Source organism: Acanthochromis polyacanthus, chromosome 17, assembly GCF_021347895.1.
Source record: "Acanthochromis polyacanthus isolate Apoly-LR-REF ecotype Palm Island chromosome 17, KAUST_Apoly_ChrSc, whole genome shotgun sequence".
Lineage (NCBI taxonomy): Eukaryota > Metazoa > Chordata > Actinopteri > Pomacentridae > Acanthochromis > Acanthochromis polyacanthus.
Genome location: NC_067129.1, coordinates 31745414 through 31772866, shown reverse-complemented (window position 1 = coordinate 31772866; position 27453 = coordinate 31745414). Strand labels below are relative to the sequence as shown.

The 27453-nt window shown below is 33.7% G+C and overlaps 1 protein-coding gene across 1 annotated transcript in view; it reads left to right on the top strand.

The window, feature by feature from the left end:
* The first annotated feature begins 4589 nt into the window (after positions 1-4589).
* The window catches only part of zgc:77151 (uncharacterized protein LOC337153 homolog), a 73605-nt gene continuing 50741 nt past the window's right edge, over positions 4590-27453 (top strand). The window contains exon 1 of the mRNA XM_022206902.2: positions 4590-4845. Coding sequence (XP_022062594.1) covers positions 4825-4845 — 21 coding nt within the window. The 5' untranslated portion in view covers positions 4590-4824. The remainder of the gene's footprint in view (positions 4846-27453) is intronic.

Genomic DNA, 27453 nt, shown 5'->3' with positions numbered 1-27453 from the left:
CAATGCAGCTCCTTCTGACCTTCTCTGTACTTCTCTATCAACATCCTCAAAGCAAATATTGCATCTGTTGTACTCTTTCTTGGCATGAAACCATACTGCTGCTCACAGATGTTCACCTCTGCCCTTAGTCTAGCTTCAACTACTCTTTCCCAGAGCTTCATCGTGTGGCTCATCAGCTTAATTCCTCTGTAGTTGCCACAACTCTGCATATCTCCCTTGTTCTTAAAGATGGGCACCAGCACACTTCTCCTCCATTCCTCGGTCATCTTCTCACTATCTAAGATCCTGTTGAACAACCCAGTCAGAAACTCTACTGCTACCTCTCCGAGACACTTCCATACCTCCACAGGTATATCATCAGGATCAAGTGCCTTTCCACTCTTCATCCTCTTCAATGCCCTCCTCACTTCATCCTTACTAATCTTTGCTACTTCCTGGTCCACAACAGTCACCTCTTCTGCTCTTCGTTCTCTCTCATTTTCCTCATTCATCAACTCTTCAAAGTACTCTTTCCATCTTCCCATCACACTCCTGGCACCTGTCAACACACTTCCATCCTTATCCTTTATCACCCTAACCTGCTGCACGTCATTCCCATCTCTGTCTCTCTGCCTTGCCAACCTATACAGATCAGTCTGTCCCTTCTTACTGTCCAACCTAGAATACAAGTCATCGTAAGCCCCTTGTTTGGCCTTTGCCACCTCTACTTTCACCTTACGCTGCATCTTGCTGTACTCCTGTCTACTCTCTTCAGTCCTCTCAGTGTCCCACTTCTTCTTAGCTAACCTCTTTCTCTGGATCCACTCCTGCACCTCCTCATTCCACCACCAAGTCTCCTTATCTCCTTTCCTTCCAGATGACACACCAAGTACTCTCCGACCTGTCTCCCTGATCACATTTGCTGTAGCTGTCCAGTCATCTGGAAGCACCTCCTGACCATCCAAAGCCTGTCTCAACTCTTTCCTGAAAGTCATACAACACTCTTCCTTTTTCAGCTTCCACCATTTGGTCCTCTGCTCTGCCTTTGCCCTCTTCATCTTCTTCACCACCAGGGTCATCCTACACACCACCATCCTATGCTGTCTGGCTACACTCTCACCTACCACTACTTTGCAGTCACTGATCTTCAGATTACACCATCTACACAAGATGTAGTCTACATGTGTGCTCCTACCTCCACTCTTATAGGTCACCCTATGTTCCTGCCTCTTCTGGAAGAAAGTATTCACCACAGCCATTTCCATCCTTTTTGCAAAGTCAACCACCATCTGTCCTTCTGCGTTCCTCTCCTGGATACCAAACCTGCCCATGACCTCATCATCATCTCTGTTTCCTGCACCAACATGTCCATTGAAGTCTGCACCAATGACAACTCTCTCACTTCTAGGGATGCTCTGCATCACTTCGTCAAGGTCCAACCATAATTTCTCCTTCTCCTCCAGCTCACATCCTACCTGTGGAGCATACCCACTAACAACATTGAACATCACACCTTCGATTTCTAGCTTCAGGCTCATCACTCGATCTGACACTCTTTTTACCTCCAGGACATTCCTAACAAACTCCTCTTTCAAGATAACTCCTACTCCATTTCTCTTCCTATCTACACCATGATAGAACAACTTGAACCCTGCTCCTAGACTTCTAGCTTTACTACCTTTCCACCTGGTCTCCTGGACACACAGTATGTCCACCTTCCTCCTCTGCATCATGTCAACCAGCTCTCTACCTTTTTCTGTCATAATTCCAACATTCAAAGTCCCTACTCTCAGTTCTAGACTCTTAGTGTTCCTCTTCTCTCTCTTCCTACGAACACACCTTCCTCCCCTCCTTCTTTGACCAACAGTCGTCCATTTTCCACCGGCACCCTGTAGGTCGACAGCACCGATGGCGGTCGTTGTTAACCCGGGCCTCGACCGATCCGGTATGGAAGTCATACATTTGATTCGCATGTTTGATTTGGCCAAAATTTTACGTCGGATGCCCTTCCTGCCACAACCCTCTGTATTTATCCGGGCTTGGGACCGGCACAATAAGACACTGGCTTGTGTCCCCTTGCGGCTACATTCCATCACCAGCTGACATACACGCTAACATACAAGCTATCATTGGCTAACGTGGAGGCTAACACTAGCTAGCATACAAGGTACCACTAGCTAGTGAGTTCCTCGTACTCTTTACTTTTTAACTTTCCTATAATATGAAAATATGTTAATTTATTATCCAAAAAAATACCTTTACGTACCCATATTATACCTATAATATTTATATTTTACACCCTATCATTATTTATATTAAAGAAATGCATATATTATCTGATTTATTAATGTTATTTCTCTGATTATAGGCATATTATTAATGTATTAATTTAAAACATTTAAATAATATCATGTGAAAAATATAATAAACACAAAAATTTAACAAAAATGACATAATATAATATAAAATATAAAAATTTAATAAAAGAATATAAAAATGCAACACCATAGCACAAAATTACATAGAAAAATATACACATTGAATAAAATATTTTAAAGAATACATAAGAAATTAAAAAATATATGAAAAAAATAATAATTGTAAAATAATAGAAAATTTAAATAAAATATATATTGATGTTACATCAAAATTAAATAAAATTAGACAAAAATACGCAAAAATACAAGAAATGATGTAAAATATTTATTAAAAATATAAATATAATAATGTAAAACTATATAACAAATAAGTATTTTATCAAATAATCTAAAAATATGTAAGAAATATAAAAATTTTATAAAACGGCATAAAAAATACACAAAAAATAAACATAAAATAAATATAGCATTAAATATAGTAGTGAGCATATCAGTTCCTAAAAATAATTAAGATACTGCTTTAATTTATATTAAAATATGATGCGTAGTGCATGATATGGAGTGAGCACCTTGTTTTATGATTTGTCCTGACTTTTCTGATGATATTTGAGTCATAGTTTTTGAAGAAAAGTTCTTTAGCAGCGGTATCTTTTGGAGAATTTAAAATCGTATCTCAGTGACTTTTTTTCTGTATTTGTTTTTTTATTAATATGTTCCAGTCGTTCCAGCTAAAGTAGGTCTTTGCAGGATGAAATCAGGAGTGTTTTCTGGGTTTTATTGCCATGATAGCGATAAATAAATCCCTTAAATGTAGCAATGAGAATATTAATTCTTAAAAATAATCAATATACTTCTTTACTTTTTAAATATGATGTATAGAACAAAATATGGAGTGAGTTTAACTTTTCTGGTGATATCTACAACCAGATATTAATGTTTTTTTGAAGCAAAATTCTTCAGCAGCAACAACTTTGGAATATTTCTTGGGAGAATTTAATGAGACATTCTAAATCTAGGACTTTTTTTTCTCTTCCTGATTTTTTTATTGATTTATTCTGGTTGTTCCAGCTAAAGTAGGTCGTCACAGGATGAAATCAGGGGCGATTTTCTGGGTTTTACTTCCACTAAATTGATAAATAAAGCACTTAAACATAGCAGTGAGCATATTAATGCTTAAAAATAGTCAATATACGGCTTTAATTTTTTAATATGATGTCTCATGCATTATAATCAGCAAATATCTTGCCATATTTTGTGATTTGTGCTGAATTTTCTGATGATATTTAAGTCACAGTTGAACATCAGCAACATTTTTTGAAGCAAACAACTTTGGAATATATATTTTAAAAGAATTTAAAGAGAAAATTGTAAATCTGGGACTTTTTTCCTCTTCTTGGGTTTTATTTTTACATATTCCAGTTATTTCAGCTAAAGTGAGTCATCACAGGATGAAATCAGGGGCACTTTTCTGTGTTTTATTGGCAATATAGCAATAAATAAATCTCTTTAATATAATAATGAGCAAATAAGTTCTTAAAAATATTCATTATACTGCTTTTATTTTTTTAATCTGATGTATAGTACATAACATGGAGTGAGTTTAACTTTTCTGGTGATTTTTATGAAAAGATATGAACATTCTTTGAAGCAAAATTCTTCAGCAGCACCAATTTTGGAAATTTTTTTTTTGGAGAATTTAATCATAAAATCCTGAATCTGGGACTTTTTTTCTCTTCCTGATCTTTTAAATTAATATATTGTGGTTGTTCCGGTGAAACTAGGTCGTCGCAAGATGAAATCAGGGGCGGTTTTCTGGGTTTTACTTCTACTAAATTGATAAATAAACCACTTAAACATAGCAGTGAGCATATTAATGCTTAAAAAATAGTCCATTTAATATGATGCATATTGCATGATGAGGAGTCAGCATCACTTTTCTGGTGATATTTATGAAAAGATATTCACGTTTTTTGAAGCAAAATTATTCAGTAACAACAACTTTGGAATGTTTTTTGGAAGAATTTAAGGATAAAATCCTAAATCTGGGACTTTTTTCTGTTCTTGTTTTTTTAAATTTATAGGTTCCGGTCGTTACAGCTGAAGTAGGTCGTCGCAGGATGAAATCAGGGGCGGTTTTCTGGGTTTTATTGCCAGTACAGCGATAAAGTTTTTAGATATCTGTTGTGATTTCGACTTAAACCCCGCCCACCTATTCCGCCTCAGACGGAAGTCACATGACCGCCGTCTCTGAAAGATGCTCTTTTTTCTTTCTTTTTTTCTTCTTCACGTTAACATTAAGTTTTAGTCTGTGGCAAAAAGTTTAGCCACACCTAGATCCTGTGTGTCCCATTTACATCCACAAAAAAAGCAAGAGACTTTTTTTTTCGTGGTGCGTTTGTTTGTGTGTCGGCGAGTCCCGGCGGTGTAACCGGAGAGGGGCCTCACACAGAGGGAATGCAGGACTGCAATGGAGCACAATGCAATACAGGTAAAGCCGATTTAATTCCCAAATAAATGCCGCTTTTTGTCGCCCATAAACGGCCGCTTTGTGAGCACTGGCGGCGGGTAAAATTCCGACCGTGTGTCGCTGATTTCGGAGCCGGAATCCGGGTTTTATTTCATTTAGTTCGGCGGCGTCGTATTGATTGTTTTCCCATATCAGCCCACCGAGAGTTGCTCCGACTGCAATTACAACTTTATTCAGGCAACTTTTTTTCCTCCCTCTCCTTCCTCCCTCGGCGGAGAAACAAACCGACAATATTGGCGTTTTTGTGGGGCTTTTTTTTAAACGGTCGTCGGTGGCAGCCAGCTCCCGTCGCCTCGCTTGCGCACTGGAGCCTTTTAGCCGTTAAATTCTAGTTTAATATTTCTGATATTTTCGCCGCGTTAATGATTAATTTCTTTGTGTGTCGTGTCGACAGTGTCTCCCCCGGCTTACCAACCCCCACCCGGCCGCACTAACGAGCCACATTACTCGGATAAAATTAAAATTTTCCGGCCGTTTTCTCGCCGCCCCGAAAATATGAGGAAAAACTTTTAAGCTAGTCCGCCTTTTGGGCTAAAAAACTGAGCTAGCTAGCAAAGCCGTCGCGTCGACAGTCTCCATTTTTTTGGAAGGAAAAATTAATTAAATTTGACGTGATATTAAATATTTTTTTTAAATTTTCGACAGGGACTAGGTGGAGCAGCAGTCTTCAGATTGTTGTAATAGGAAGCATATTGATTATATTAGTGTTATATTAGTAATAATATTATTTAAAAAGAAATCAAATCCCCACACCGACATTTTGTCTCTTTTGTGAATCAGTTTTTTTGTACTTGGAGGAAGAAGAAAAACAGCTGGGATCAAATAAAACTAATTTATCTGGATGTTTATTGATATTATAATAGTTATTTAAAAAAAATCAAATCCCAACCCAACATTTTGTCTCTTTTGTGAAAATACTTGGAGGAAGAAGGAAAAAAGACCGAAGTAAAGTAATTAATCTGCATATTTATTGTTGTTATCATTGTGTCTGTGCTGTTTAAATATTAATTTATTGCAGCATTGACTTGAGGTGAACTTGTGAGCTTTTTTTCTCTTTTTTTCCCCTCTTTGAATAACAGGATATACACCAAGGTCAATACTGTGAGGCTCATTTATTTATTATTGTGAAAGGAGACTTTTTTTTTTCTTCATAATTAATTCTTCCTTCCTGGACTTGAAAATTGTGTTAAAAAAATAAAAAAATCTCACTGCATTATTCCCAGAAATATCACGAGAACTGAACTGACGCAGGCATGGTGCAGATTAAGGGTTTCCATCTTAAATTCCTGTGTGTGTGTGTGTGTGTGTGTGTGTGTGTGTGTGTGTGTGTGTGTGTGTGTACATTTTAGACAGAGGGCTGCCTCTCACTGCTCAGATTATATTATGTGGCTTTTATTTTTCCTGCCTTGCCGCTAGGCTGGAGCAATGCTTCAGCTGGCCCTCCCCCAGGGCTACACACAGAAAAAAAACAGAAAAAGAAAAGACTGGAGCTGTGTGATATCCAAACAACGCCGCTATAGCGGATAATAGCATGTTTAGGATGCAGGGCGCTTGCTGCACGCTGCCATTTATCATATATTCTCACTGTAATCGAGTTAAACACACGTGTGCTGCTCGTTCTGGTGTCTGCGTCACGGAAATACTGGATTTATGTCACTTTTCTCTCACATAAACTCCACCCAAAAGGATTAATCGGTTGGTTTGATCACGAGAATGCAAAATTAGCCGCTTTAAAAGACCAAATGTGAGCTGGATTTCCCTTAAATTATTGTTGATATTAATGTTAATGTTGATAATCAGTCAAGGCAACGAGTGAAAAAGTAAAAAAAAAAATTTAGTTTTGTCACTTTTATGTCATTTTGATGATTATTTGATCAAAAGTGTGCAATTTTTCTTTCTTTGAATGATAAATTGAGCGACATTTTGTTGCCATCTTGTTGAATGTGAGCTAAATATTGGATTTATGTTACTTTGCTGTTGTTTTTCCTGCTTATATGTCCATAAAAATTGGTAGTTTGAGGATTAATTGATTAATTTAAGGACACAAACTATCCAACAGCCATTTTGGTACTTAGTGGAGCAAAATTTTCTAGTGCTTGTTTGTTGAAAGTGAGCTAAATAGTGGATTTATGTCACTTTGTTGTGTAATTTTTGGTTGTTTTTTAATGCTAATATGTTGATAAAAGCATTTTGGTGATGAATTAAGCAAAGTTTTCTTGAACCAGCTTGTCAAAAGTGAGCTGAATATTGTTGTTTTCACTTTACTGCTGTTTTTCCTGCTCATATGACTAAAAACAGTTGGCGCTCTGAGGATTAATTGACTAATTTAAGACACAAACATATCGGCAGCCATTTTAGTATTCAATTGAGCAAATCTTTCTCGTGCTAGGTTGTTGAAAATGAGCTAAATACTGGATTTATGCCACTTTTCTCTCACATAAACTCCACCCAAAAGGATTAATCAGTTGGTTTGATCACGAGAATGCAAAATTAGCCGCTTTAAAAGACCAAATGTGAGCTGGATTTCCCTTAAATTATTAGTAGATTAGACGGTCTTAATGTTGCTAAACAGTCAAGGCAGTGTGTAAAAATGTCACTTTGTTGTGTTGTTGTTGTGGTTTTCCTGCTTATTTGTGAAAAGACTTCGAGCTTTGATGATTATTTGATCAAAAATTCATGATTTTTTTCTTTGAATGATAAATTGAGCGACATTTTGTTGTGCTATCTCGTTGGAAGTGAGCTGAGTCGTGGATTTATGTCACTTTGCTGCTGTTTTTCCTGCTTATCTGTACATAAAAGTTGGTGCTTTGAGGATTAATTGTTTGACTTAAGGACACAAATATATTGGTTCTCTTGAGCCAGCTTGTCAAAAATAAGCTAAATAGTGGATTTATGTTACTTTGCTGTTGTTTTTCCTGTTTATCTGTCCATAAAAGTTACATAATGTAAGGACACAAATATATCAACAGCCATTTTGGTACTCAATTCTGCAAAGTTTTCTTGTGCCAGCTTGTTGAAAGTGAGCTAAGTACTGCATTTATGTCTATATATTTGTGTATTTTTGCTTGGTTTTTTTGCTCATATGTTGAGAGAAAGTTATAACTTCAAGGAAGGCAAAATTTTGATGGTTAATGAAGCAAAGTTTTCTTCAGCCAGCTTGTTGAAAGTGAGCTATATAGTGGATTTATGTTAGGGCTGGGCGATATGACCAAAATTTTATATCCCGATATGATATACATCACATATTTTTGGTAGATTCAATGAATGAATGGGACCGGACAGCGGCATACCTTACAAAGTACGGTAGTCTGATCCTTGTCGGTCTTTTTAAATCCAAACCACCGCCATATGACAGAAGTTCCCCCTCTTTTAGGTACAAGCTCGTCAGTTTGAGCTGGTTGTTCGTGTGCATGTTTCCCAGTTTGCATGTAATTATAATCAACGTTGTAGGAGAGAGGAATAACGTTGTGGAAGAGACCAAAAAGTGAGTATAAAACACTAGGACTGGGCGATATGATGATGGATATCGTCTGGACAATAGAAAATGTCTCGTTTTATGTGAAGAGTCTATCGTTTATATCGCAGTGTCGCAAAACACGCTTTACGGCAGTATTTTACGTCACCGACGTGCCTTTCGGCAAGCCCAGGCACGTGGCAGTGTTTCCAACTTAGCGACTTTGTCGCTAAATCTAGCGACTTTCCAAAGCGTTCTAGCAACTTCTTTTGTCAAAAAGCGACTAGCGACAAATCTAGTGACTTTTTCTGCTGTTTTGGAGACTCTGAAAGGAAAAGTCGGATCATTCTGCAGTTACTGTCCTCAACAAGCAGCAGGTGCTGCTGTGAGCTCCTCCCTGTCCCAAAGCACAGGCTGTCAGTCCAGTAAGTCCAAGGATTAATTGACTAATTAATGGACAAAAATATGTTGACAACCATTTTAGTAATTTACTGAGCCAAATTCTCTTGTGCTAGCTTGTTGAAAATGAGCTAAATAGTGAATTTATGTTATGTTGTGATTGTTTTTCCTGCTTATATGTCTATAAAAGTTGGTGCTTTGAGGATTAATTGATTAATTTAAGGACATAAATTAATCAACAACCATTTTGGTACTTTATTCAGCAAGGTTTTCTTGTGCCAGCTTGTTGAAAGTGAGCTAAATAGTGAATTTATGTGATGTTTTTGTGTTATTTTTGCTTTTTTTTTTGTGCTCATATGTTGAGAAAAGTTAGAACTTCAGGGAAGGCAAAATTTTGATGATGAATTATGCAAAATTTTCTTGTGCCAGCTTATTGAAAGTAAGCTAAATATTGGATTTATGCCACTGCGCTGTTGTTTTTGCTTGTTTTTCATGCTCATACGTTGAGAAAAAAGTTGAAACATCAAGGATTAATTGATTTTGCTCATCAATTGAACATGGTTTTCTTGTCAAATGTGAGCTTCATAGTGCATTTATGTTAGCATGTTGTTGTTTTTACTTGTTTTTCTGCTCGTATATTAATACAAAGTTTGTGCTTTAATGATTAATTGATTAATTTAAGGGCACGAAACTATTTACATGATCATGTCAGCAACATTGTCTTGGCCTAGTTTGTTAAATTTCCCCAAAAATAATATGTTTGTTTTGTTGTGTTATTTTCTCTTGATTTTCTTGCTAATTTGTCCAAAAATAACATGGATTAGTTAATAAACACAAAAGTAAATCTGCAGCCGTTTTTCTAATCAGTTAAATGTTTTTAAGCAACAATCTTCTTCAGCTTGTCATAACAGCAAAATGCTACATTTTTGTTCCTTGCTGTTTTAGCTTTCATTTTCCTGCTTATGTACCAGTAAATGTACAGATGTGAAAGAATCAATAGATTAATCAGTGGACACTAGAATTAATTGGCTTTAGTTTTTAATAATGATCAAACATTTTAAGCCAAATCTTGTTTGATGTGAGCTGAATAGTGCATTTCTATTACTTTATTCTGTTATTTTCTCCTGATTTTCTTGCTTATATGTTCATAAAAGTTACAGATTTTAGGATAATTGATTAATTAGTTAACTCAAAAATAGCATTTTAACAATTATTTAAGCAAAAACATTTTTCTTGCTTGTAAAATCTGAGTTAAAAAGTGACTTAGTAATTTTTTTATTTTTTTTCTTGCTCAGATGTCAATCATAAATTAGAGTACAGGAATCAATTGATTAGTTAAATGATCTTCAATAAATCAGCAACAGTCATCAGTTTTTTTTGTCCAATGTAAGCAAAATGTTAACATTCATTATTATAGCTAACTTTTTTTTTCTGCTCTTGTGTGTCAAATAAACTAGTAATATGTCTTCATGTTGAGTTACGATTTTCCTTCTTGTATAAAAAGTCAGTGACAAAAATGAAGTGATTATCAGAAAATAAATCAACAGATTTGATTATGATTTTGGTGAAAACAAAAAAGGAGCTAAAAGTACGTTTGTTACTTGATTGTTATTTTTACAGATTTTTCTGCTTATTTTCCTGTAAAATGTTCAAACGTTTGAGGATTAATTGCTGAGTTGATGGAAACCCAAAAAATATCCACTGTTTTTATAATAAATTAAAAGTTTTTAAACATTTTCTTTCTTGCACCAGTTTATCAAACGTGAGCTGATCTTGCATTTGTTATTTTCTGTGATTTTTTTAAAATAAATTTTTGCCCATGTAGCTACAAATATCGATTAATTAATTAATCAGTTAATCGACGCAGTATAAATTGGCTGCAGTTCTGATGAGCGATCGAACATTTTAGGCAAAAAAGTTTTATTTTTTAGCTCATCAAATGTGAGATATGAACAGTATTTTTTTAAATTTTACTTGGATGTGTTTAGATTTTACTGCTCACATGTATGAAAAGATTTAATAATTAATTATTTCGCTGACAGAAAATCAGTCAGTTTGAGTGATTTAGTGAAAAAAATCTTTATTTTTTATTGTAGTTCATCTAAAGTGATTTTCTCACTTTGTTCTGTTTTTTCTTAATGTTTTTTTGCTTATGCACCTAAAAATATCTAAAACTTGATGGAATTATTGATTAGTAAGAAATAAGAAGCATTTTTAGTAATCAATGAAAGATTTTAGTGTTATTTTTGTTTTTTTATTGTGTTTTTTGTGACATTTCTGCTCATGTATTATTTAGACAAACAGAAAATCCATTTTTCTGATTGATTTATGCTTTTTATTTTAGTTTTCGTAACAGAAATACAAAAAAAATTACCGTGAGAGAAAAGGAACAAAAACAAGACAAAAAATTACACAAATCACACAAACTAGACAAAATGGAAACACGACGACACAAACGAGAAACAAAATGACAAAAACATGAGACAAAAAAGTCATACAAAACAGAACAAGAGACAGAAAATGACAAAAATGAGAACACAAAATAAAAAAGACACACAAAGGTTGATAAAAGTGACAAAGCGACAAAGAAATGGACAACAAGAAAAAAACGATCACACAGACGAGACAAAAATGTCAAAATAGACACACAACACAAGCGAGACAAAAAATACAAAATGAATAAAGCAAAACACAAAATGACAAAAAAAGCAAGACAAAAAAGAAACAAAACAACAAAAGTCAGACAAAACACGAGACAAGACAAAATATCACAAAAATGAGACAAATGACACAAGAGGCAAAAGTCAATATAAAAAAGTTAGAAAGCGAAAAAAAATGGGCAAAAATAAGTCAAAAAATTACACAAATCAAATGAGACAAAGAAAGTCAGAAAAAGAAACAAAACGCCAAAAAATAGACAAACCACACAAGAGAGACAAAAAGGAAACACAAAAATGACAAAAACAAGAAACAAAACGACAAAAAATACAAGACAGCCGACAAGTCAGACAAAAATGGACAACAAACAATAAAAACAAGACAAAATATTGCGAAAATGAGACACAATTCAATTCAAAAAAATTTATTTCATCAAGGATGTGTAGCACAGAAATACACATTTTATGATCATCAGATGACCAATCATACACGTTATGCCATACACACCCCTGCTCGAAAAGGAGCAGGCTGAAGAAAATCTTATATTTCCTGCCCCTTATCAACTAAAGACTAAAATGACAAAGATGAGACGAACAATAATAGACAAAAAGGCAAAAAACTACAAAATATGACAAAATGACAAAAATGAGACAAACGACACGAAGCAGAAAAACACAGAAAGCTTGATAAAGTGACAAAGCGACAAAGAAATCGCACTGAGACAAAAATGTCAAAAAATAGACAGCACAAGTGAGACAAAAACATGAGACAAATGACAGACAAAATATTACAGAAATGAGACAAAATGACAAATGAACAATCTAGTATTTTGCTTCAGAACAACTTGTCATGGTCTAGAAATTATTTGAAATGTATAATTTTACTAATTTACAATCTGCAGATAATGTCTTCTCTGTAATTTTTACTCTTTGAGGGCCGCTTCTGGCCTGCAGGCCTCATGTTTGACACCTCTGCCTTATGGTTCATGATTTTGAGTGATTACTACTTAATTTGTTGTTAATATTCTTATATTTAGTCCTTCTGATAATCAATGGCGCTGTAATGTTCCTTCAGGGACCCATAATAATGAGCTTTAATGTGATATTATGGCTTTTCTTCATCATGGAGCTGTAATATCGTGTCTCTGCTGCCTTTTCTGCAGCTCTAGTTCTTATTAAAAACTGTTTAATATTCCAGAAACGTGTTTTAGGTGCTAATACGTACATTTATAGTTGTATTAAAATGTGTTATTATAGCGGCTCCTGCTGCCTTTAGGGGATTTTTATTGAACCTAATGTCCTTTTTTTTTCTGCTCTTATATGTAATTTTAAACATCTGCAGCGCATGCTAATGTGCCGCTGGTCATTTTAATTTACTCAGTCACGTATTTAGTGCTAAATTAGAAGTCTAATCTCTTCATGTGGGCTTGAAATGCCCCTCTGGGAGCTGGATGTTCCTGTAGGGGCAGATTGATCGCCTCTGCCGGGGTAATTGTGCCGCGTGGAGCTTTGTGTCGGGTCTGAGGTGTGTTTTATTCTGGGCTGCAGCGACGCTTCCTGCAGGGGCGGTTTATTGAATCTGCTGCGCTTCTGTAATTTCACTTCCTATAAGCTGAATATAGTTTGACATTCAGCTGCGACCTTGTTTACTTTTAGCTCGGCTGCATCAGAATAAGTCAAACGTCGTGTCGCTTTTGTCTGGTTAGTTTCAGCAGAGACGTAATTAAACGTCACGAATCTGAGCCCTTAATGGAGTAGATGTAAATATTCAGGTAATCTAAGAAAATACAATAAAAAACTGACAGTTATAGAAATTAAAATTAAACATCTCTAATTTCACCCCATTTAAAAAAAATATTCAAAATACTTTTCCTTCTGTTTTCTCAAATATGAAGATTTACTGACATTTGTAGAGATGTAAATAAATTTTAGTTTTAAGTTATAAAGATATAGTCTGTTGAATATTGAAAAAAGCTGCAGTTTATAAAATAAAATTGATTAACAGCTATTTTCACAATCTGTATATCTAATCAGAAATAACTTTTATTTTCCCTCCATTTTTACATTTAATTAGTAATTTTATTAATAAATATAAATCAGTTAATTTAAAAAAAATAAATCTGCAGTTCATGAAAAGGACAATTCACAGCTATTTAAAAAAAAATCTGTATGTTTAATTTGAAATAAATTAGACTTTTCCCCCTTTATTTATTTATTAGTAAATAAAAATGAGTTTTGTCTTATTTTAATGAAAACAAGACATTTGAACTGCAGGGACATTTTAGAGAGGGAAATAATTTGTTCAAAGAAAATCTGCTTTTTATGACAATTAAAATCAGTTGACAGATGTTTTTAATTTCTGTATATTTAATCAGAAATTTATTTTACTCCCCCCATTGTTACATTTAATTAATCAATTAATAAAATTTTTTAAGGGAGTCCTCAAAATATTTTCTGTTTTATCAGATATGAAGATTTACTGCATAGACAGTTTATAGATGTAAATAAAAAATAAATCTGCAGGTTATGAAAAAGACAATTAGCAGCTATTTAAAAAAAAAAATAGATTCAATTGGAAACAAATTTTGCTTTTTTCCATGTTTTTATTTTATTTGAAGTATTTTCTGTTTTCTCAAATATGAAGATTTACTGCAGGGTCATTTTATAAATATAAATAATCAGTTAATTCATTGTTGCACTCGTGTGCTAATGGTGGTCATTAGCATCAGTCTGCTGAGTAGTTCTTTTGGGGAGTTTTGAAAGGACCTGATTGTAAATTGGCGAAAGATGATGTCACAGACACCCCCCCCCCCCCCCCCCCCCCCCCCCCCTCCTGTTCAGAGATGGCTTCTCTACTTTGACATGGATGGCTTCTTTCACTCCTCTCTCAAACCATCTGTCCTCCCTGTCCACAATCTGAACATTGGTGTCCTGAAACGAGTGTCCTCCTTCCTTAAGGTGAAGGAAGACTGCTGAATCCTGTCCTGAGGAACTGGCTCTCCTGTGTTGAGCCATGCGCTTGTTAAGTGGCTGTTTGGTTTCCCCTATGTAGAGATCTGAGCATTCCTTGCTGCATTTAACTGCATACACCAGGTTGCTCTTCTGGCTGTGTGGTGTGGGGTCTTTTGGGTGGACCAGTCTTTGCCTGAGGGTGTTCCTCAGGACAGGATTCGGCAGTCTTCCTTCACCTTAAGGAAGAAGGACACTCGTTTCAGGACACCAATGTTCAGATTTTGGACATTGAATAAGATATTGTAGCTGGTTAGCTAAATAATAATGCATAAAATTTGGTGCCTCTAGACCTCCTTCGGATTTACTTTTCTTGAAGAGTAGATAGATAGCTGAGGCAACACCAACCACCACCAGAACTGAAGAAGCCTCTTGGATGAGAGGTGAAACGTCTTCAAGGAACGTTCTTAAAGTCCAGTGGATTGATTTAAACTACTTTGGATAATCATGACCTGGATGAATGAGAACCTACACAGACAGATTATTCAGTAATTTTGCCTTTTATTATTTTTAATTTCATATTTTTCAGGCTTTTTATTTAACTTCTTTGACTGACGTACTTCTAAATATTAAAATCTCAAGTGATGATTTTCTTTGTTTAATATTGTAATAAATGAAATATTTATGGTTTTTAAGTGGTTTTTAAAACATTTCAGTTAATAGATGTGATTAATCAGCTGAACCTATTTATTTTGTTTATAAAAATTGAAATGAATCAACAGAAAATAAAGTGGACTTTTTTCCAAAAATTCTTTTTTACTTCAAATACTTTTTCCTTCTCTGTGCTGCTTTTCCTGACTTTTCTTTGCTTTAATATTGTAGAAAACAAATATTTTATGAGTTTTAAGGCATTAAGGACGTCACTTTAGGCTGAAGAGATTTTATAGACTTCATTAATCAAGTAATATAAAAATAAAAACAAAAAAGATGAAGAATTTCCTTGTTTAATCTTGTAGTGAATAAAAAATTGATTGATTTTTTTGCGTTTTGAAAATAATAAAACAAGGCAGTTCAAAATGTTGAAAATTGACTATTTTTCCCCATTTTTAAAATAACATTTTTCTGTTCTCTCAGATATGAAGGTTTGTTGATTGTCTCTGTTTAATATAGTAGTAAAAAAATAAGTTTTTATGAGGTTGATTTACAACATTTGAAGACGTCACGTTAGGCTACAGAGATTTTATAGACGTAATTATTCAGATAATCTAAAAAAAAAAAAAGAAATAATCTGCAGTTTAAAAAAATTAAAACAATCAGCAGAAAGTAAATTGCACTTTTTTACCCTAAAAATTAAAAACAAATTAAAGAAAATAATATCTTTTGGTTCTATGTGTTGCTTTTACTTGTTTACTGTTGTAGTAAATAAATCTTTTATGACTTTAAGGCTGTTTTAATGACTAAATAATGAGCTGCAGAAATTTAATAGATGTGATTAATCACTAAATTAAAACAGAATTTAAATTAAACTTTTTTTTAATTTAAAAAAATTAAAAATAAATGAAGTTTTTCCTTGTTTAATATAATAAAGACTTTTTTTTCTGACTTTTAGGCTGTGTTAATGGCAAAATATTGAGCTGCAGAAATTTATAGACATGATTAATCAGCAAATAGAAAAAATACACTGCGGTTTATAAAACATTAAAACTGAAATTAAATTAGACTTTTTTAAATTTAAAAGGAATAAAAATAAATAAAAGCTTTTCCTAGTTTAGTATGGAAGAATTTACAGAATTTTTTTTAAATGACTTTTCGTCTGTTTTAATGACAAAACAATGACATCACTTCTGACTGCAGAGATTTTGTAGATGTAATTAATCAATAAAAAAAACCTGCAGTTCATACAAAAATTTAATAATCAGCAGTAATTGAACAGTAAAAATTAAAAATAAGTTAAAAATAATGAAAATCAAAAATTCTAATAATTATTTTAATTATATAATTATATTAAAATCAAAAATAAATTAAAAAATAATTTAAATTAAAAAATAAATTAAACTATTAAAAATAAATTAAAATAATAAAATTAAGTCCTTAAAAATAGATTAAAGAAAATAATTAAATAAAATTATTGAAATTAAAATAAATCAAAGACAATAAATTATTAAAATTGAAAAGAAATGAAAGTAAATGATATATTTTTTTGCTTCTCCATGTTCCTTTTCCTTGTTTAATGTTATAATAAATATTTTATGACTTTCAGGCTGTTTAATGACAAAATAATGTGACTTTGGGCTGCAGAGATTTTATAAACGTGATTTAATCAGTAAACGTGTAAAAATCAGCTGTAGTTTGAGTGTTTCTCTTCCTATACGCTGAGTATAGTCTGACATTCAGCTCCGACCTCGTTTACTTTTACTGCCGCTGCATCATAATAGCACAAATATTCTGCAGCTCTGTGACATCTTTTATTTCCCACCGGGCGTTTAAAGAAGTAATTAAACCTCGCAAATATGCATCCTGCAACGCAGCGTCTCATTTTTAGTTTTTTGACGCGCTGCAGCCGGTTTGTGCCGCGACATTTATTCAGGATCTTTCTAAAAATTGATCGGCCGCTGCAGCTGGTCTGCAGAGCTCCGGCTGGTGGGGGAGGGCTGTCTGTCGGGGGGAGGCGGGGGAGGATGGAGGCAGAATTTGAGATTATTCTGCATTTAGGCAGCAGGCGGGGAGGTGAAGGGCAACAGGCTGCAGCTACAGGACCGACAGGAAGGACTGGTTGTCGCAGGAGAAGCTGCAGCTCGGCGGCAGGACGTTTCATTTAGAGAATCTTCTATTGGCACTAAATGATCACAGCTGCAGAGACGGCCACACCCTGATACTACACGCTCTGCTTTTATTTCATGTGGATCCCCAGCTTTAATTCACTATACATGGAGATAAAATGAAAAAACACCCGTCCATGTGGCTGGTTTGGAATATTAGAGCCATCAGTTAGTTCATTTTTTCTACCGCCAGGCGCTCAAATATGAGGATTTGCTGCTTTTCTTTGTTTGAAATTGTAGAAAAAATGTTTGTTTTTTTTAAGTTTTTGGCTGCTTTAATGAGCCATCAACGTGACTTTAGGCTCCATAGAGACTTTATTGACACAATTAATCAGTTAATCTAAATAAACTCCAATTTATTAAAAAAAGCAGAAAATACATTGAATTTTTTTCCATTTCTGTAAAGCAAATCCACATATTATGATAATAATAATGACAATTCTGTTAATTACAATATCAACAATTAATATTGAACATAATTAAAATTAAAATGTAATTAGTCTTAAATAATAATATAATAATGTAATATCAATAATATTAATTATTTAAAAAAATAGCAGCTCCAGTTAACAGTCTGCAGAAAATATATTAGATTATTCCCCATTTGTTTAAAGCAAATACTTTTATAATCATAATACTACTACTGCTTTTAAAACAAAATATTATTTTTATTCTAAAATGCAAATATTTTCTTCCTCTGTTTTGAGAATTTGCTGCTTTTCTTTCTTATCTTTATTTAACATCAGTCAATTAAATTTGTATGATTAATCAGGTCATCTATTAACATTATTTGTAGTTTCAGAAAATTAATCAGCAGCTATTCTAGAAATCTGTAATTTCCCCCAATTTTTATAACAAACACTCCAACAAGTTTAGCTTGTTAAATATGAGTGTTTGCTGCTTTTTTAACACAGGGAGTTAAATTTTTATGATTATTAGATCATTTTCATGACTAAAGTCATTTGAGCTGCAGAGAGATTTTATATACATTAATAATAAGTTATTCTAGAAAAAAAAAAACTTAAAAAATGTATTTTATTGAAAATAGTTTAGAAAAATATGCAGTTTATGAAAAATCTAATATTTTTAAAGCAAATACTCTATCGCACATGTGACATTACTGTGTTTTTTTTCCTTTATTATTTTTGCAAATGTAATTTATGAATTTCTGCATTTTTTTAAGCAAAAACTGACATTTGATTTTTGAAGACGTCGCTTTTTTCTGCCCGTCTCGTTTTATGGATGTGATTAATCAGTTAGTCTAAAAATAATCCACACGCTAACGAAAGGAAGAATTAGTTCCAGCTCAGACAATTAACTTAATAATTTATTAGTCTGGAAATTAAAATGAACCAGCAGCCATCATAAAAATATGTAGCAATAAAAAAATCACTTATTTTTTATTTTTTTAATTTAAAAAAATATTTCCAAATATTTTCTAGATTATGAATAATAAATCATTTACACGTCAGTAGAATTAATTTAATAAAATTACCCAACTAATTTATTTTCATAGTCATCAGCAGCTATTTTAATATTTTCAAAATAAATTACACCTTTGTTTTAATTAACCAATTTTTATTAAAGCAAATTCTAAAATATTTTTAACAGAGTTGGAATTTTTACTAAGTTTTCAATTGTTTTAGTTGTTATAAATTATAAAACATTCATACATCTGTTTAATCAGTTGAAAAATAATCTGCAGATGAATGAAAATAATGATTAGCTTCAGTTCAAACAATTATCAGAATTATTTATCAGTCAGAAAATTAAAATTGTGCAGCAGCTGTTTTAAAAATCAGACTTTTCTTTTTTTTAAGAAATGTTTGTAAATACTGCAAATATTTTCTGCTTCTGTTTTCTCAAATATGACAAAAATTACAGATTTTCTGGGTTTAATATTACAATAAATAAATATAAATGTTGATTAGTTTAGCGCCCTGTTAGAGCAGTAACAGTTTGTCAATTATTTAGTCAATAAAATATTATAAAATAATCAGCATCTGTGATAAAAATCTGGAATTTTAGAATGTTTTTTTTTTTTTTTTTTACAGCAAATGCTCCAGATATTTTGGGCTTTCAGTTTCTGAAATATGAAGATGTGCTGCTTGTCTGTGTTTAATATTGTAGAAAATTAAGAATTTCTGAGTTTTTGGCTGTATTAATGTCAAAATAAGGCTTTCAGAGACGTCACTTTGGGTTGCAGGGACATTTTACAGACATCATTAGTCAGTTCATTATGAAAGGTTTGGCGATTTTGAAGATTTATTATTCATTTGAGTTGTTTTTGAAACAAATACCAGAAATTCTCCCTAAAGCTCGTCTTAAATTGAATCAGGGCTGCAGCAGTCGTTCTGATTAATCCGTTCTGGCGCTAAAATAAAGCAAAAGATGAATAGAAAATGCTCCTCATACCTTTCTAGAACAAAACATGATGTCCTCAGATGTCTTGTTTTCTCCGAACAACAGCTCAAAACCCAAATATGTTCAATTTATAATCACATTAAGACAAAGAAAGGCAGCAAATTCTCACAGCTGAAAGGAGAAACGTTTTGTTTATTTGCATTTTGGCTTAAAAATGAGACATTTTGAAGTAAACACGTCATTTTCTCTCCTACATGATCACAACGGACATTTTCTTTGCTGCACGCTGACATTTTACAGGATTAATTGGAACATTATCAAGTCATGACTCGCCTCGTTTCAGGTTGAATTTTAGTCTGTGAGAAATATTCGTTTAATATTTCAGGTCATTTGCAGCTGTGGGGCTGCGTCTTGTGTTTCATGCAAAGCTGTTGTAATTCATTTTTCCCCCTTTTCTTTGCTTCTGGCTCCGAGCAGAGATCAGAGCCGTGATGGATTCGGCATCAGCAGCTTTTTCATGGCTGCGCTGTAAAAACTAGATCATCGGGTCCGCTGCGCTCCACAGAAAACAGCATTTCTCTTTCCGTCGTAGTGTTTTAAAGATTTACGTCTTCTGCAGGAACCAGTGGAGCTCAGAGCTGGAAGGAAGGCGTTGATAGACGGACCTGGGGTGTTTTTTTTCTTGTTTTTTTTTTCACAGGATGTATCGTCTGGTAGAAGATTTATTCTTATATAGGATCCTGTTTTTATTCATCCTCCAGTGATTCTTCTGGCGCTGCAGATTAGAGCTGAAATGAGAATTAATTAACAGATCAGCCGACGGATAATTAACCCTCTGAACTCTGAAGCTGGTTTGAAAGGCACGCTGTCTTTCAAAAATCACCCATGTTAAAATATTTACCAGAAAGAATCGTCACATTTTCAGCTTTACGCTGTTTTTTTTTTACTCTTTGATTTGTGAAATTAAACAGATTTAAGCTTTATTATACACACGGCATTTGAAGATTCTGTAGAAGACCAAAAAATCTGCTTTTTTAGCACAAAAATGTATAAATACAGCAAAATTTTTCTAAATTTAGCTCAAAGATGTAAAAATTTTGCACAAAATATGAACATTTTGCACAAAAATTCATAAATTTAGCACAGAAATTCAAAAAAATGTGCACAAAAATTTGTAAATTTACAACAGAAATTCAAAAATTTTGCACAAAAATTCATACATTTAGCACAAAATTTAAAAAAATTAGCACAAATGTAAAAAAATTTGGACAAAATTAACAGATTTTGCACACAGACTTAAAAATTCAGCCAAAAATTAATCAATTTAGCACTAAAATAGTCAAATTTAGCACAAAAATTAAAAAAAATACACATGATTAATTTAGCACAAAATTAATACATCTAGCACAAAAATAAATTTGGCAAAAAATTTTAAAAATAGCATAAAAATTTAAAAATGTTTCACCAACATTAACAAATTTCACAAAAATGTAAAACTTGAGCACAGAAATATAAAAATGAACATAATGTAAAAAAGTAGCACAAAAATTTTAAAAATTGCATCAAAATTCTACGATTTTGCACAGAAATGTTTAATTTGGCACAAAATGAAAAAAATGCACAAAAATGTAACATTTTGTAGCTAAATTTTAAGTTTTTGACAAAATATTAAATTTAGCACAAAATTTAAAGATTAGCCAAAAATTACACCATTTGAACAAGAAACTGATTTAAAAACTGAATATTTTCAACTTTTTGATCGTCTTAAATAATCAGCTGTTATTTGTCGTTTGATTCTGCTGAGAACTAAATCTAAACTGTTTTATTTAAACATTCGCCAAAAGCAAACTTCTGGAAAAAAACAAACAAAAAACAGTTTTAACCTCCTCAGCACAACTTAGAATCCATGAGTGACTCGACCAGTGGTCACATGACAAAAATTCTGAGTTTTCAGGTGAACTGCAGGCAGTGTTTCCACAGAGAAGAGAGGAAATAAAACACACTGGATCAATAAAATAAATGCAGCATGGCTCAGAAACAGTGAACAGAGGAGCAGGCTGTGTAAGATGCATTCAGCATGGTGAAATACCTTCCTACAGCTGTAGATTGTATGTGTAACCCAAAGATATTCAGTTTGCTATCATGGAGAAAAATATTCACTTTTAACCAGCTGCAAGAGAACTTTTTCTTTAGAAGCTACTCAAACTGATTAACAGAATAATTCACTATCAGTACAATAATGTACCCAGAGATGACAATAACACAAATAGAAATGCCTGGGTGGCTTCAAGCTCAGAAAACCTGCGTTTGTTTTTATTTTAGGTGCGTTTGTTTTTGTTACTGTTGGTTCTGGGTGTCACACTTCCCTGTAGAAAAACAGCGTAATCAAATCTCGGTTTATTCACCCAGCAGCAGCAGCAGACGGTGTTGGCTTTCAGGCGTGTGAACCGCTCGGGGTGCGTTCGATTTATTGTTCCCGCCACAGACGGCTGCCCGTGAGCTGCAACGAATGGAGCGCTCCTCGTCGTGTCCCGAGCAGAAACACACGGGATTCTGCAGATTAAATATCTCGACATGAGATTCATTTTCCTGAACCAGCAGCCTGCCATTTTGGGGACAGAAAAAGGAAGCTGCTCGCTCACAAAGCTGCTCTCATTTTAAAGCTTATTTATTGTTCATTAAAGCACATTTAGCTGCTAAAGTGGGACATTTTGAAATGCAGAAATGCACAAATTGTTTTTTTTACTCACATTCTTATCAGCATTTTAAATATTTTATCACCATTATGGATTCGTCTGCTGATTATTTTTTGAATTAACATGAAATCTTGTAAATAAACTTGAAAAAAGTCAAATATATCCTCTGAGAAAGCAGCATGTCTCTAAAACCAGGTCTGTGCTTTGTTTGAACCTAAAATGGTGGCTGTGTCAGCGGTGTAAAGTTTCCCACAGCCTCAGGCGACGTCTTCTGATAGACGGCGGTGTGAAATCCAAATACATCCAGTTTATTATCATAGAGGAAGAGAGGAAATCACAAAGTATTAATGTTTAAAAGGCTACAGACGGTATTTTTTAAGTTTGATTTCCGTCAAAATCTACTTAAAATGTTACGTTGGTTTTCAGGATTGCTGCTAGTAAATGAGTAACTCAACTAATGACTTTGGTTTTAACATGTTTTAATGCTCCGGCTCCATTAGCTGAATCACACGGATGCGTTTTTCCTCTGTTGGATAGGGCTGGACCCAGGAGACCAGATGAATGGATCCGAATATTCGGCCGTCTCCGCCACAAGCAGCCGCATCCGAATATTCGATATTCGTCTTTAATAGGGCCCAAATATTCGGAGGCCAGGAACCTCTATTCCGGCCAGCCCTACTGTTGGCTCATTTTTCTCTGCAGTATAAACTTTTGTACCTCTAAGGAAATGGAGCAAACACAGAAATGTCAGTTAAAATGACATAAAAGAGAGAGAAAAAATTTTAAAAAGTGGAATTTCTTAGGTTATTTATTTTAGGGAAAAAAAAACATTTTCCCGAGTTGCCAAAATTAACAGCACTGTAAAATAAAAATAATGGCAGCTCTACCTCCTAAAAATAACTTACTGCTTCCAAAATGTGTCTTTTATTACATAATCTAGCCAGTCCAAATGGTTTACTTTTGGTGAAAGTTTAAGTAAAACATGTAAAGTTTAGGTTTAGTTTCTCACCAAACTGCAAATAACAGCTGATTTATTTGGAATCATCGAAAAGCTTAATATACAATGATTTAATTTTTTTTTTTGCAGTTTCTTGTTCAGTCTAAAAACATTTTTCTGTAATTTTTCTATAATTCAATGTTTCTCCATACTGAAAGCATCGTCCAACAACGTGCTTCTCTGTTCACTGTTTCTGAGCCATGCTGCTTTTAATTCTGAGTTTAAAACTGCCCAAAATGATTTGAAACTTGTTGAAAATGGCTTGATGATAACTATTTTCTTTCTTTCTTGCATAATCTAGTCTGTAGAAATGGTTTATTTTTGGTGATTGTTTAAATAAAACATGTACAGTTAAAGTTAGAATATCGGAAAGTTGAATATTTGATTTTTTTTTTTTGCAATTTCTTGCTCTTATAAATGGTGTAATTTTAGCATTATTTAAGAAGATCTGTTTTTCTAACACACTCGTGAGCTTTGAAGCTCAAACTGCTTATTTTTGGGTAATTTTTACGTGTAGAATAAAGGGATTTTACAGAAATATTACAATTTTAAGCTCTTATATTGGCAAGATTTTCAATACAAGTTGGAAAGCTGAAGATTTTGAGGTGGTTGTGTATAACGAACGGTGCAAATTTGGTGATTTCTTTGCTTTTGGAGCCTACCGGTGGGATTAAATGTGGATTAGGGTTGAAAACACAGGAGTCTTTGATTACAAAACGGCTTTAAAGTCGGCGAGCTCAGGGACGTGTAATCAAATTCAGACCTGAGTCACGCGGTGGAAGTGTGCAGCAGCTAGCAGGAAACGTGTGGCGGTACCATTTCCTAATTTACACGTTGAATCCTCCACACCGTCAGATCCTGAATGATTAACTGCAACTGATGATTTTATGGTTTTCTGGGCCTCCATAATGTGCAGCCAGGCAAAAGTAAAAGTCAGAACAGCAGCGTGGCGTCTATTAATTCAGCTGTTGGTGTGCGCATTAATGTCGTCCACCAGGGCAGGGCTGCATGCATTTTATATCAGCCTGCTGTTTTCTGAGAATTTATGTGGAGATCCAGATTATGCAGGCGTCCTTTTTGTGATATCAGGGGTGTCAGATCTGCCTCGACAGTCTGGGGAGTTAATTTTTAACGTTTCCCCTCCGACTTGTTTAATCTGTTACAATATCCTGCTCTTTCTACGTGTGAAAATGCTGCCCGGCTGCAAGATGGTGCTACGTTATCGTCACAGGTGTGGATGCCAGAGGAGGCTCCTGCAGAATTTGTGGCCTCCAACACACCCTTGAAAATGTCGTGAGCTCCACCCGGGTGTTTAGTTCTAATTGTAGTCATCGCTGAAGTATTTTCCCTTTTTTTAAAAGCATAAAAATGTCAAAATTGTAGAGAAAAAGATGAGACCGAACTCTAAAACTCATTTTATTTCTGGTAAATGTGAACAAATTTGTACATGTATCAGTGAAATATTTCAATATTTGAAGAAATCTAGGGCTGCAGCTATTGATTATTGTAGTAATCAAGTATTCTATCGATTATTCTGACGATTAATCGAGTTATCAGATTCTACACTTGCATCAAAACAGGACATGAGCGCGCTGTGCAACAGAAATAACTGTCCTGATAGAACACGGCGGATATCTGTAGTGTGTTGTCCATATATAGTGTAGTATTGTCCATATATAGTATAGTACATATATAATGTAGTACAGGGGTATTTAACTCAAACTAAAGCCATTTAGTTGCAGAAATCGCATAAATCTGTTTTTGTTTGGTCCGTTTGAACTGCAGCTGATAGAACACAAACTGATCAGTTTATTAGTATTTATTATAGAGAAAAACTTTACTTTCACTTTGATTTGGCTACAAATTAAAGTGATTTCTTTCATTGTGAGTCAGTATCAGACCTACATGAACTTCAGTACAGAATCATGTTTAATAAATGAAGTCTGATAGTTTTATTGTGCAGCTGTCTGTTCTCAATAATCAGCTGTACTGATCGGTAAAATAAATACATTAACACACGTTTGACAGTTTCCTACCAGTGTTCTTGTTGTACATAGTTTCCATTCGCAGCTTTTTACAGTCATAATTTCTTATGTTCCTCATTCTTCTGCAATAAAACAACCTGTTTGCACAAAAAATGACACAAAATAATGCCAAATTTAACACAAAAATGATAAAACTACGCTTTAAGACGATGGCACAAAAAGATGCATAAGTAACTAAAAAAGACTCACAAGGACACAGAAGAATGGTATAATAGCAAAATAATGACAAAAAAAGACAAGTATGCTTAAATAACTAAAAAAAAGACAAAAATGACTAAAAATATGGCCAAATTTGACCCAAAATGACAAAACGATGCTTAAATAACACAAAAAGAAACAAATGAAAAAAAATGAAAATTACACAAAAGAACAGTAAAATAACAAAATTGGCAAAACGATGCTGAAATAGCAGAAAAAGAAACGAATCACACAGAAGCATGCTTACAAAACAAAAATTTGCACAAAAAAGCACAAAAGAAGACTAAAATAATACAAAAATGACATAAGAATGCTTAAATAGCACAAAAAGAAACAAAAATGAGACAGAAGCATGCTTAAAATACCAAAAAATGACAGAAAAAGGCACAAAAGAACATGAAAATAATATAAAAATGACAAAGCAATGCTTAAATAGCACAAAAAGAAACAAAAATGAGACAGAAGCATGCTTACAAAACTTGAAAGACACAAGTGTGAAATGACTGTTAAACTGTTTGTGTGACAAATTTGAAGCCTAAAGTCTGAGTTAATAAAGAAAGCTGAAAACCACCTTCATCCCTGTGAACTCTAAGCTTTTGTTTTTTGTCGACTCACACAAAGAAAGTGTGGCGGAGGAGCAGTGTTGCATTGTGGGTTGTTTGTAGCCTTGATGTTGCTAAGCTAACGAGTGTTTCCAGTGTGTTTATAGTGAATCTTTCAGAGTCATTTGACCCTAAAAGTGTTTTCTTTGCCCAGTTTAACCAGCAGGAGTTTCTCAAGAGTCAGAAAATGAGTTTCGCCGCCACAGAGGAGATAAATTCACAAAAATAATGTCATCTGTCATGTATGACGACCTTACAAAAACATTCAGAGACAGAATATGCTCTGCTATCATTTCTAAATAGTGTTTGTGTTCCTTGTTGTTCGTTTTGTTAGTTAGGTGACTTCAGTTGTGTTTAATCGACTTTTTGTGGATCCAGGATTTTATTTATAAACAGAGAAAGCAGAAGAAGTGCATTAAAAACAGTGTTTGCATTTATTGACTCATGAATGTGATTTTTACTGCAAAAATTCAGGTGTTAAAAAGCTGCAAACTTTCAGGAAGAAAAGATTCAGCCGTTTATTCTCAAGTATAAATAAGGTTTCAGCTGTTTTCTCAGTGGGTTTATTTAATTAAATGCATAAAATGTTGGACAAGAATGAAATTCATCATCTCGGCTCCTCAGAGTCTGAGGAGACGTCATCATGTCTTTTTTTGTTTGTTTGTTCAAAAAAAGAAACGTTTCAGCTCCAGAAAAACTGATGAAAACAGAAAACTTTGTCTGAGAGACTAAATCAGACAGTTTTGCCTTGAAAGATTGTTTAAAATCAAAATGATTTCATTTTTTTTTGTATTTTCCATTTTTTATATTTTTTAGTCTAATTATTGCAGACATATTATTAAACAATGTTAGAATTTGGTTGTATACACTTTTATAAGATGTTTGGACATAGAAGCATATCCGGCTCCTAAGTTCTCATTTGTTTTCTTATTTTCTGCTGCTCTTCAGTCTTACAGGACTTTTATGAGGAAGCGGCATTGACATTAACTCAGCTATGCATTATGGATCGACTGATGGAGGTTTTGCAGGTCTGATATTGATTATTGATAATCAATAAAGGCCAATATTTGGAGCCAGAATACGTTAAATGTAATGTTTTAACAGCATGTCACACAGCAGAAGGCCAGGAATTATTAAAATATACCCTCTGTTTATGTGGATCAACTGATGTTGATCAGTTTGTCTCCTCTTGTGCTTTTCTATTTTCTTAATTTTTCTTTTTTATTGTCCGCTAAAGTCCAGATTTAAATCACTACGAATTATTGTTTTCCAGACTCTGTTTCAGTTTAATCTGTGGTGGCCTTCAAACATAGCCGCTAGTTGCTAGCCGTTAGCATAGCATTAGCCATTGTGAGAGAAGCTAATTTCCTGGTTTGTGGTGACGACTTG